This window comes from Sinocyclocheilus rhinocerous, unplaced genomic scaffold, assembly GCF_001515625.1.
Source record: "Sinocyclocheilus rhinocerous isolate Xijiao unplaced genomic scaffold, SAMN03320098_v1.1 scaffold124, whole genome shotgun sequence".
Taxonomy (NCBI): domain Eukaryota; kingdom Metazoa; phylum Chordata; class Actinopteri; order Cypriniformes; family Cyprinidae; genus Sinocyclocheilus; species Sinocyclocheilus rhinocerous.
In genome coordinates, this window is record NW_015659962.1 from 255456 (window position 1) to 268692 (window position 13237).

Genomic DNA, 13237 nt, shown 5'->3' on the forward strand with positions numbered 1-13237 from the left:
AGACTGGAGTAATGACGCTGAAAATCCAGCTGAAAATCACAGAAATAAATTACATTTTGCAATGTATTCACATATAAAACAGCTATTTATATTTTAATAATATTTCACAATTTTACAGTATTTTTGATCAAATAAATGCAGCCTTGGTGAGCAGAACAGACTTCTTTTAAAAACAATAATCCCCATCCACTGAATTGGCTCCATCACTCTCTCTCCTCTCCACCTGTAGCTAGTGTGTGGTGAGCGTTGTATGATTGTAAAGCACTTTGGGTGTACAGCAATACACAATAAAGCACTATATAAATGCCTCATTCATTCACATCTTTACAGTATATAGTTTACATACATTCTTCATTTTGTGGTGAAACATGTTCTTGACATATTTAAGGTTCCTGACCTTTAATAATCACACTGATATGATATTTCTCTCTGGGTTTGGAGGTGATCATCAGCTCTGGACTGAAGCACAGATGATCCGTGTTTGATTTACGGCCATTAAAGCTCTCTGAGGGACATCCCTTTTTCTTAATTTAGAAATGGCTGCAAGGTTCCTGTGTGTTTCTGAGACATCTGCTGCTTTACAGCCAGAGGAAATTCAGCATCTCAGAGAGAGAAAGCATTGACCCTGCACTTCAGACGGCTGTAAAGAGGACACTCCTGCACCATCAGCCAATCAGAGACACAAACACAACCAGAGAAATACATTTGGACATTTTCTAAAAAAATTTAGAGTTTGTCTGTGTAAAATACACCACTGTGATGATAGAGTAACAGATTTGACCTTTAAAAAGTGATACCAACTATTATCTTAACAGCCCATTCTTGAATCATTATATCGATCAGACTGATATTTAACACAAAGTGATTACAAAGATAAAAAATACACACCATATCCATGATAACTAGATGCCACAACAGTGAGGTCATATTACTATTTTAAACATTTAACATTGCATACTGATTTAAAACTATGACAAAATAAATAGTACGCAGTATGCAGCACAGTATTCCAATATTCTATTCAGTAGTCCAAGGTTTCCCAAACTGTAATTCAAACTGATGAAAAACTATTAATTAAATAAATCTTAAACATTCTAATTATACAAAATCTCTGTAAAATTAGAGAATTTTGTTTCTAGGACTGATGGCATGCATACCTGGTAATCATTCTGCATCCACATTAACATTAATGTTTTTGTTTAATTGTAAAAATTATACCTGTTTTGGTCAATGTATGCATTTTTCCTCTTGAATGGAAAAAAATTAAATAATAAACAAATCAATCAAACTGAACACTTACTAAAAACATAAAACAACTAAAAACAACGATATTTTTCTGGGGCGGTCCCCCTGACTTGTGGGGTCCCCCAAGGCTCTATTTTGGCCCCTTTATTGTTTTCTTTATATATGCTACCTTTAGCCTCTATTTTTGAAAAGCATGGCTTGTATTATCATTGCTATGCAGACGATACTCAACTTTAATTGCCCCTGAAGCATAAAAATGGTGTAGACTCCCTCTGTGCCTGTCTTTCCGATGTCAAAGCCTGGATGCCTTTGAATTTTTTTAATCTAAATGAGAGTAAAACAGAAATCATTGTGTTTGGCTCTTCTGAAGTCCCAAACATTTCTCATGTAAATTCTGGTGTTTTATCTTCTTCAGTTAAATCAGGTGTAAAAAACTTGGGCGTCTTTTTTAATAGTGCACTTAAATTTGATAGGCAAATAAATTTAGTTGTCAAATCAAGTTTTTACCAATTAAGAACGTTGGCTAAAGTGAAGACCAGGCTCTATTTTGGCCCCTTTATTGTTTTCTTTATATATGCTTCCTTTAGCCTCTATTTTTGAAAAGCATGGCTTGTTCTATCACTGCTATGCAGACGATACTCAACTTTAATTGCCCCTGAAGCATAAAAATGGTGTAGACTCCCTCTGTGCCTGTCTTTCCGATGTCAAAGCCTGGATGCCTTTGAATTTTTTTAATCTAAATGAGAGTAAAACAGAAATCATTGTGTTTGGCTCTTCTGAAGTCCCAAACATTTCTCATGTAAATTCTGGTGTTTTATCTTCTTCAGTTAAATCAGGTGTAAAAAACTTGGGCGTCTTTTTCGACAGTGCACTTAAATTTGATAAATAATAAATAAATTTAGTTGTCAAATCAAGTTTTTACCAATTAAGAACGTTGGCTAAAGTGAAGACCTTCCTTTCTTTTAAGCACTTTGAAACCGCAATTCATGCTTTTATTTCTTCTAGAATTGATTATTGTAATTCCCTGTATCTGGGAATAAACAGTTCTTCAATATCTAGATTACAAATGGTCCAAAATGCGGCTGCATGTCTTTTAACCGGTGTTCGTAGATACGAACATTTTAGCTTTTGCTTGTTTTTAAATGTTTAAATGGCCTCGCTCCCCCTTACCTCTCCAATCTGTTGTGTGAATATCATCTGGAAAGAACTCCTAGGTCTGCCAAACAGAGATAACTGTTCCAAAAACTGTTCCAAAGTCAAAAATTAAAATCTAGGGGTGATCGAGCTTTTGCCATAGCCGCACCTAAACTTTGGAACACGTTACCGATCCATATTAGAACTGCACCAACATTACATATTTTTAAATCAAAGTTAAAAATGTATCTCTTCACTATAGCCTATGACTTGTGATGTTGTTTGTTGTCTGATGTTTGCTTGGTTTGTATACATGTTTTTATAAGTCTTTTACAACACTGTACAGCACACTGGTCAACTGTAGTTGTTTTTAATTGTGCTTTATAAATAAATTGAGAATTGAGACTTGAGACTTAAAAAAACTTCATGACGACGTGAATATTAACCAACATGCATGCAAATGGGTTTTTAAATTTTAAATAGATGATTGAAGTAACGGGCTTCAGCTGATGAAAAACTTTGGGAATCCCTGCCCATGTGTCTCTGTTCAGAGTATGTGATCTGTGCCTGAGAGTGCTGCCCCCTAGTGTCCGGTGCGACCCATCCCGTCTGCTGATCCTCACTGGGCTTCTGTTCAAACCCTCAGGCCCGGGCCTCCCTGCCAGCACTGGCGCTCTCAGTGGAATACTAACACTAAGGCGCTTACACGCCTCTCTACATGCCACACCGTCAAGACAACCTAACTGGCTTTCTCTTCAGAGAGACGGAAGGGCTGCATGGAGAGTCTCAGGATTCTGCTGTAATAAACAAACTGGACTCTGCCATGTTTAAATGCAGCTCTCTGCAGAAACAGACCACCTTAAAGACTACTGTTAATCATCATGAAAACCATCACACTGTACAAAACGGCATACATTACTTCTATAATACAGATATTGCAACCATGCATTAACTAATTGAAACTAAAATTTATGCTCTTTAAGCAGCATTTTGCTAATTCATTGTTTAATTATGCACTTATGCACTTTTAAAAATTAATTTGTCACACTGCAGGACCACTTTAAATCAACTACTCAAGATAAAAGTTGATTAAATGTGGATCTAAGAAATGCACTTTCCCTTCTACATTAATATAAATGTTTTCCTAATATCTTTTGAAGTCCATAGACACATTTTGTGTCAACTACCCTCCCTAGAAAGCATTTTGAGGCATTATAGATGCACTCCTGACAGAAAGGCTGTTCAAAAAAGTTGGTAGCAACATTGTTGGCTTTTAAAAACCAAATTTAGTCCACATTCTAAGGCAGCATCACATTCAGAAAAGAGCTTTAGAAATAAGAAGAAAATCTTTCATTCTCTGTATGCAAAACATGTAACACAAGGCCACTAGATTTAATTACATGACCAACTTTATGACACGCTCAAGGCTTTCTTCATGAATGCCCACACAAGGAAATAAAATGCTCGACTTTAAGGAAATGTCATAACACCGCACTCGTCCATTTACCCTGTTTCTTCTGCAACACTCAAGGATTTGCTCTATTTGTCCATTTCATTGAATGTGAAGCTGAATTGTAGTGGTTTAACAATCCAAACAAGTGAACAAGAAAAACGGGTCCAAACGGCCTGTGAATGCAGTTGCTATTAGAATAGAGTAGAAGAAGAGAGGCCACCTCAGGACAAAAAGGTCTGAATATAGGCAATGCGCACAAATCTGATAAGATGCCTAAAACTGAAAATGTTAAAGGGGTCATATGATGCGATTTCAATTTTTCCTTTCTCTTTGGAGTGTTACAAGCTCTTGGTGCATAAAGAAGATCTGTAAAGTTGCAAAGACAAAAGTCTCAAATCCAAAGAGATATTCTTTATAAAAAAAAACTAATGCAACTGTATAAATCTGATCACAGAAGATTTAGCATACAGTCATGCTTTCTAAAAGCCCTTGATGAAGCATGAAGTAACTTTGGATGTTCGTACCTTCACGTGTCCCTCCTTGGCCTCCCCATACTGCACATGCTTTCTCAGGTGGTTGCAGATGGCCCGGAGGGTGGTGTGGACCTCCACGCAGAAGTTGCACCTGTAGCCGATGGGAGTCTTATTGGGTATGCTCTCCACCTATAGGAAGAGACAATGACAACAGAAAACCATTAGATGCAATCTAGTTTTGAAAGTTAGTCAAGGTAACCAGCCCAAACTTCAACTCATTTTGACAATCAAATCAACTAATATAACCACTTTTAACCCATTACAAGGTGTTTAAGCTCACCTTATTCTCTGGTTTGGCTTCTGGTGGCTCCGTCGTCCTCTGCTTGCTTTGAAGCTGTTTTCTTCTTTCTAGCCTCATGGCTCTTTTCTGGAAATCCTCATTGTGGTTTATCAGATGGACGCTGAGTTCTGGAAGAGTCAAGAACTTGATTTCACAGTGGGTGCACTGGTAGAGCTCCGTCCCATCTTCTGCTGGGCTCGGAATGTTGACGAAATCCCGCTTGAGCTCCTTGTCGTGGCAGTCATTGTAATGCATCACCAGCAGCTCCGCCGTGCTGAACGACAGCTTGAAGCATTTCAGGCATTTAAAGGGGAGCCAGTCCACGTCACCTTCAGGTTCCACCTCATCCTTAACTTCAACGATTTCCACCTCATCTGTAGATGGAGGTTTCTCTGCCTCCTTGGAATAGATCACAGTGAAGTAACGGCCCAGTTTGCTAGAGGGCTGCTTCTTGGGAAAGACTCCTGGGTGGCGTTTTATGTAATGAGAAACGATACTCTTTCTGCTGAAAGCCTGGAAGGAGCAGAGCGAACATTTCCTTCGGTCCACCGCAAGCCTTAGCTCTTCGCTCATCGCTGGAGCCGCTGCCTCTGACGCCAAGGGCACCATCACCTTGTTCGGTTTCTCCCCCACCGTCTTGGATGCTGCCAAGCAATGCGTGTAGTAGGCATCAATGTCGTGCCGTTTCTGGTAGTGTGCTGCGAGGCCTTTGCGGATGGGGTTGGTGTAGGAGCAGAGGGCACATTTAAAGACATTGTTCTTCCCTTCGGGCTGCGCTCTGACATTGTTATGCTTGATACGGTAGTGACGAGCGATACCTTTCCGGGTGGAGCAGAAGTATTTGCACAGCTGACATGTAAACACCGCATTCTTGTCACTCTTTGCGACTTCGGGAATTGCGAGGTCAAAGTCACAAATCTCAGAGACTTTGGTCACACTGCTGCTACTGCATTCAGCAACCAAATCGTCTCTTCTGGTCGGTGACTGCGTGGCAGCTGTTCTGAAAATGTTTGTGGCAGACTGGTTATGATATTTCTCATAGTGTATCTTGAGTTTCTCTAAAGTGCCATGTGTGTAAGGGCACATCTTGCAGCGGTAAGCACCGTAGCCCTGCCTCTGGGTTTTAGATCGCTCATCCCCCTCGTTAACCAACTCGTTTACCTGCTCGACATCATCGGCAAAGTCTTCAGCCGTGACTTTGATGGAAGGATGTCGTTTCTGGTAGTGTGTGAGAACTCCATGGATGCGAGAGTTCACGTACGGACAGTGTCTGCACTTGTAAACAGAGCTAGGGTTGATGTCTGCATCCTGAGCGAAGTCAGCAGCTTTCACTTTCATGCCCGGGTGTTTTTTGCCATAGTGGGTCAGAAGCCCATGAAGACTGTTGTACTCAGACAAGCACACGGTGCACTGGTAAGGGTTGTTTGAGATAGACGACGTGGCAGACAGAGAGTGATTAGGTTGTCGCTCATGTGTTCGGCGGCTGACTTCAACTGTAGTCTCTTCCTGCTGGTTGCTGTTGAATGGACTGTACATTGAAACGTGTCCTTTGGGCAGTTGTGGGAGCAGCTTATCAGGTGCTTGGTTCCCCTTGATAATGTCGAGCAGGACAGACTCGTCACCTTTGACGGCCCAAGGGTGTACTGCTTGGTAATGGTTAGTAATGTCCCAGATGGAGCACGCCTCAAAGGCACAATCTCTGCATTGGTAATGCTTCGTTTCAGAGTTCCCAGCTTGTCTGCTGGTGGAAGTATCAGGACCAGCCCACAGTTTGCTGGCCATGTAAGTGTAGTCGACGTTGTGCTCAGGATGGCGTCTTTGGTAATGCATGAGCAGCCCGCTTGGTTCAGCGTGAGAATATATGCACCACTCACAGTGATAACCAGCCTCTAACACACCGTCCTGATAAGCCCAGTGTAAGATCGTCATGGCCGTGGCCTTCACAGTAGGATGATCCTTCTTTAAATGCTTCTTCAAGGCATACACATAAGGAGATGTGTACACACAGTGTCTACACTTCAAAGATCGTAACGCCCTGGATTTTTCTGCTTCAGTAGCTACAGTTGCAGTGGACGTGGAACTTCCCGCTTGGATCATCTGCGCTCGTTCTCTCTGACTCCTGACCACAGCTGTGTGTCTACGGACGAGGTCGGCATTGGCTTTCACGTCCCTGTGCTTCTTCTGGTAGTGAATCAAAACCCCCTTCACAGTGCGGTTCCCGTAGTCGCAGTGCTGGCAGAAGAACAGCATTTCAGGTTCCCCTTTGTCGGATGCTCCTTTAGTGTTGGAATTACTTGATCCTTCAATACCGTTGTTGTTGAATTGCTTCAGAAACTGTTTAGGGGGTGCGATTTGTAACTCATCCATGAGTTTCAGCAGTCCCGGAGTTGGGGGTGCTTGTTTTATGTACTTTGCCGTCACCTTAATCTCCGGATGTCGTTTTTGATAGTGGACCAAAACGCCCACTACAGAGCGGTTGTTGTAGACACAGTGTTTGCAGTAGTAAACATCTTCATCCAGAGCCACAGGCAAGATGACGTTTGAAGACTTGGGGGTGCTCGTCAGGCTGTAGGTTGAATTGTTTGACAACTGTGCTCGGTCAACAGATATGACCCGCATGGTCTTCTGTATGCGGAAGTAGGAGGCCTTTTGCTCGGGGTGTTTTTTCTGATAATGGACCAATACTGAGTGCATGTTGGGACTTGAGAAAGAACAGACATCACAGTCGTAAACCACCACATTACCACCCAGACTTTCTCGAAAAGCTTCAGTCTCAGTGTTTGCTTCTGGTGTTTTGCAGATGCTTTTGAGAGCAGGACTGGATGATGATCTGGACCCAGATGAGGTGGGGCTGAAACTCTTGGGCCCAGAATTCAAGATTTCCCTCAGTGTTTGGGACTCAGCAGCACTCTTATGAGGCTGATCGACCATGTAGCTGGAGAAGATCATGGCATTGTTGATCTTCACTGAAGGGTGCATTCTTTGATAGTGGGGCATCAGGCTCCGCACATTTGGACTTGTGTAGGAACAGAAACGGCACATGTACACCAGATCTGGCTGATTAAAGTTCAAAACGTTGCTTGCTTCTGGATGGTGTGTCATATAGTGCTGGTGCAGATCATTAAAGTTGTTATATTCGATGAAGCACTCGAGACAACGGAAGACTGCGCTCTGATCCTCTGGGTCCAGGATGTATCTGAAGCTAAACTTGATATAAGGGTGCATCCTCTGGTAGTGTGTGCTAACACTGCGAGCAGACTTGTTTTGGTACTCGCAATGTTTGCAGTAGAACAGGTTCCCAGGTTCTTCAGTATTGTATTCAGTGTTGTCTTGATATGTCTCTCTGCTATCTTGGCTGCTTTGATCTTGGGCATCTTTAGATTCCAAAGAGGCACTGTAATTGTCTTCATCATCAGAAATGGTTACTTGAACAGGAATGTTTCTTGAGCCGAGTTTGGACTGCAGATTGCGTTTTCTTTTCCCAACACCACGCTCTGTCTGAAGACTTCCAGAATTTCTAACATGAAGGTGCTGAGTGTTGAAGGTGTAGTGCTGACTTCGAGCATCAGAGGTTTCTCTCTCTTTGCTTGTTTCTAAATCGATGTGATTCCCATTCTCCTCCACGACATCATCCATCTCCTCAAGGTTAATCACATCTTCGTGCTGCTGGCTTTGACTAATCTTGCTCTGGAGATTGTTTGCAATTTCATCAATCCTCGTCCGTTTTTTGACAGGAGAGAGATCCAAGGGCAAATCATTGATGGACTTTCTTGCTGTCTTCCCAATAAGATGCTTCTTGGTTGAAATTCCAAGGATTGAGGTCTGAGTTTTCTGAACGAAGCTCAAGGAGCTGTAGGACTCAGACTCAGAATCTTGCTGCTCATTGGACGAGCCCTCTTGACCTGTGACTTGTGTTCCATCACAGTATGAGTGTTTGTGTTGCTGGTGGACACGTAGACCTTTCAGTGTGATGGTGGAAAAGTTACACAGTGAGCACCGATGAGGACCCTGCAGTTCCTCGACTGTGCTGGATTTTTTCCCGTTGATTTTAGAGCTGCCGTTTCCCCTGTTCACCGGCTCGGAGCGTTCAGCCGGACCATCTACACTTTCACTGGTTAAGTCCATAGTGTCCCATTCGGAAGACCCACCGTGACATTGTTTGTGCGCGTCAAGTTTAAGTGGGTTGGTGCAAAGAAAGGGGCACTCGTCACATTTATACACCGTAGCTTTGCCAGATAAGTGTATGTTCTCTATGTGACGAGAAATACTACGCCGGTGCATGGTCAAGAAGGAGCAGAAAGGGCACTGGAACCTGTTCATGTGTCTTTTGAATGGAACTCCTTTAGTTTCCAGCAGGTCATTATCCTCTTCTGACAGAAGCAGCTTAGTAGAATCCTCAGCTGACTCCATGTAATTGGGATCATCCAAGTCACAGAGTTCATCATCTGAACTGCCTTTGGAATCATTCAGCATGCTGGCATCTAGATCCATGCCAGACCTAGACATATCTGACATGGTGAAAGTCGATCTCTCTGACAGTATGGAAGATCCTGTGCTGTTAGGTATTTTTGCTGTGAGCTGTGAGTACTGAAAACTTGATATCCCTGAAGTGGCCTTGAGTGATGCATTGCCAGAGGATCCTTTGATTGACGAGGCATTTGCGGAGGAACCTTCATTGCACGCTAGATCGTTCAGGTTCAAATTGGAGGTTGGAGTGCTTCTCCTGGATGAAGCAGAATCAGACTTGCTGGACCCTGCACTTCCGTCCTGCATTTTGGGCTGTTGCAAGGACACCATGATCTTTACCATGTTACGGTGTTTCTTCATCATGTGATCGGCTAACTGCTGCCTTTGCGAAGTCTGAAATCCACACCACTCACAGTCAAAGCTTCCTCTTGACTGGGGTGTGATCATAGATTCCAGCACATTACGTTCTACATCCCCTGGTGACTCTTCACATTGTTCTTCAACGGAGGAGGCGTCAGAGTTCAAAACCTCTGCTCCAACAGGAGGAGCCGAGTGGCCTGGTAGACCTTCTTTGTGATGCATTTTCTGGTGTTTCAGAATCCGTGCTCTGTGTGGGGATTTATAAGTGCAATACTGGCAGGAAAAGACCGTTCCTACACCATCGTAAGTCGTAGCGCTGCAGCTGGCCTTCTTGGAAGTTTTGTGGGATCTCTCATCACTTGCTTCTCCATGTACCTTCCTGGTGTGTTCACTGAGAAGAGAGCTGGATCTGAAGTACCGCACACAGAACTTGCACTGGAAAAATGGAGTTGACGTTTTGTTTGAAGGTTTTGCTGTCTGGTTGCGTTTCGTTTGCTTTGAACCAGAGAAGTGCCCAAGGTCTTTGTTAATGGATTGGATGCCTGAAACATGAACAGAGAAAGAAAAACATTTCAAATGGCAGAACAACTCTTCTGATGTAGTTTCTTTCACTCTAGAGGTCTAATACTAATGGGTCATTATACCTGTTTTCTTTTTTAACGAGTCGTAATTGTGATTGCTCAAGTCTTCCTCGTCCTCTGTTTGGCTGAGGGAATTTAACGAGTTTGACCTGGACTGTCTGGGTGACTCGTCACCTTCTCCCACTTCTGTGGGCTGCAGGAAGGCCGTGTGGACGTCTTGTATGTGCGCCTTGAGCTCATCGTTCGACTCTGCACGGAAATCACAGCCATCGCACTGCAGCACTTCCATCGCTTAGGACTCCCTGGAAAATCAGGGAAACCTGGTTAGAGACAGAAAGAAAGGGGTAAGAGAATAGAAACTCAGGCCATAAACCAACACTTGGAAAGGAAATGTCACAGCATTGCATTTCACAGCAAGACGAAAGCATTCTGAAATTCTGACAAGGCAGAATTCAACAGAATAATCTTTCTTTTTTTGGCGAGGGGTCAGTCTGCTCCAAGAACAATAGCTGAGGAGGGATTATGGGCTGATTTGTTCCATTTTTTATTACCCAGGGATAAGCCTCAGCTGGAGCACACCAGTGGGCCTTGGTATTTACATCAGCATGTTCCATCAGATTGCATCAAGCCCGTCTGAAATAAGATTGAGTGAATCCGCCGAGGGATGAGGAACGCTCAGGGCTTCAGAGATGCAGTACAAACACAAAGGATTATGGGGCGGGCCGTCACTTGGAGGTGGCATTATTATGTCCCGTGACCTAAGAGTACCCGGCAACCGCATCAATCAATGAGCTGAAACAAAGTATGATTCCTTCCCTGATCAATACTTTTTCATTAACACTCGCACAGCTGCCAAATCCAGCACATACACATGCTTGTCTGTGCACAAATCCCTGCTGTAAATATTGCAATATTTCATTAGATTGCACTGAACATTTTCATAAACCAATAAAATTAAAATCTAAAATGACAGAGAGTATGTTTGGAACATATGATTTGAATAAAAATTATTCACCACTAACCTCACGTAAACCTTAAGTCCAAAAATACATATACAACCACAACCGCCGCTTTTCTCTATAATACCAAGTAGTTTTTCCGGTAAAAGGCCATGTACAGAGACAGCGATCATGTTTTTCTTTCATCAAGGGTCATTCTCAATGTGATCTGTGTGGCAAGGACATGAATATTACAATGCACTCAACAACAGGAATGCATTTAGCAGTCATACAGCACGGTACCAGCGCTGCAGATCTGAAAGCCATCAACACAAACCAGAATAAATCTTCAGCCTTGGCTGGCTCACGCACCAGAACACATTCTGCAGGTGATTTCTGCAAGAAAAGGCCTCAATGTCAAGGCCAGTGTTATATGGGTTTAGTGCAACGCTACACATTAGAGGAGGCCTTGAATGCTGTAAAAACAAACTAAATAGATTCTACTTGGATCTTAGTCATTCTAAAGGCACAATGAACCATTTTTACCGGTTGTGAGGACAAACTGAGATCAAATCAGTCAAGAGACTCTTAATTCGCCAAGAAAAGGGACCAAAATACTATCAAGGACATGCAATTGTTATTAAAACAAGAGACACAAATGCATGAACTACAGTTATCATACAACATCAGCACCTTAAAGATGATGTGAAATCAAAATCCACTATTTACTTTAGTAAATTTCACTGTTCCTATTCATTGCATTGCTTGCAATTCTAAAGCAACAAAAATTATAGTTTACTTTCATCAAAAGCTAATAAAAACCTTTCTTCTGATGTAACCAAGGCAATGCGGTTGGGTAATAATAATATTGATCAATATTATCTTTACATGGTGCAATCAAATCCTATTAGATAAAATGAAGAGTTACACTTTATTTTGATAGTCCACTTAAGTAACTTTGCAACTACATGTTAACTAGCAGTCATTACAGTATTAGCAGACTGTTAGGTTAGGGTTAGTAGCAGATATTAAGCAGACAGTCTACTCTAATGACTGTTAGTAGTTGCAAAGTTACTTATAGTCAACCAAAGTGTTACCAAATTAAATCCCATCCTACATTATTGTTGCTTCACCCACCTGATGAAAATACTAGAATGACAGCAATATCACATCATGTCTGTCGCACAAGTGGTGCAGGAGGAGTTATGCATCAATGCTTAAGGGTTTAATACCTAATGATTAAAACCCATCAAATTAGTACATGCAACAGACACTAGACTGAAAACAGGTTTCATGGCTGAAATTCCTGCAAGATGAGAAGATCTCTCTTGTCGAGAATAAAGACATCCGAGCTCTCACACCTATGGCTTATCACCTGTGGCCTCAAACCTTAAAAGCAGACACTGGTTTCAACCTTCATTCTCAACAACACTGCCAGTGTGTCCCAAGGCAGGTTCGCGCATTGTCTCTCGAGGTCGAGTTTCAGCTCGGCCCTGATGTGTTCCAGCACTCGAGAGGAACTCAGAGCAAACTTACACTCATCTCGACAGCCATATCTGGACAAACCATGAAGTCTGGTAGAGGAGGAAAACACAAATGCAAAACTAGGAGACATTGAACAACACAAAATTGCACCTAGCAGCCCATCCGCCGGAGCGTCAGAAACTTCCAGGCTAATGGGGTGAAATTTGTAAAGCTTTCATGTGCTTGGCGCGGCTCGGACAGCCACTGAGCGCCACAGATCCTTTGAGCTTCAAGGGCAGCCATTTTAAGAGCAGCGGGTTTAGTGCAACGCTACACATTAGAGGAGGCCTTGAATGCTGTAAAAACAAACTAAATAGATTCTACTTGGATCTTAGTCAATCTAAAGGCACAATGAACCATTTTTACCGGTTGTGAGGACAAACTGAGATCAAATCAGTCAAGAGACTCTTAATTCGCCAAGAAAAGGGACCAAAATACTATCAAGGACATGCAATTGTTATTAAAACAAGAGACACAAATGCATGAACTACAGTTATCATACAACATCAGCACCTTAAAGATGATGTGAAATCAAAATCCACTATTTACTTTAGTAAATTTCACTGTTCCTATTCATTGCATTGCTTGCAATTCTAAAGCAACAAAAATTATAGTTTACTTTCATCAAAAGCTAATAAAAACCTTTCTTCTGATGTAACCAAGGCAATGCGGTTGGGTAATAATAATATTGATCAATATTATCTTTACATGGTGCAATCAAA

The 13237-nt window shown here is 42.2% G+C and overlaps 1 protein-coding gene across 6 annotated transcripts in view; it reads right to left on the bottom strand.

Annotated features, from left to right (window-relative positions):
- Positions 1-13237, bottom strand: part of LOC107724710 (zinc finger protein 462-like) — a 44304-nt gene that overhangs the window by 12268 nt on the left and 18799 nt on the right. For 5 of the 6 annotated variants that reach the window (XM_016533728.1, XM_016533729.1, XM_016533724.1 and 2 more), the window contains exons 2-4: positions 10117-10373; positions 4646-10014; positions 4357-4494 (exon numbers count right to left, since the gene is read on the bottom strand). In XM_016533728.1, the coding sequence (XP_016389214.1) occupies positions 4357-4494; positions 4646-10014; positions 10117-10342 (5733 nt within the window). In that variant the 5' untranslated portion in view covers positions 10343-10373. The remainder of the gene's footprint in view (positions 1-4356; positions 4495-4645; positions 10015-10116; positions 10374-13237) is intronic. The other variant, XM_016533727.1, reaches the window with a different exon arrangement.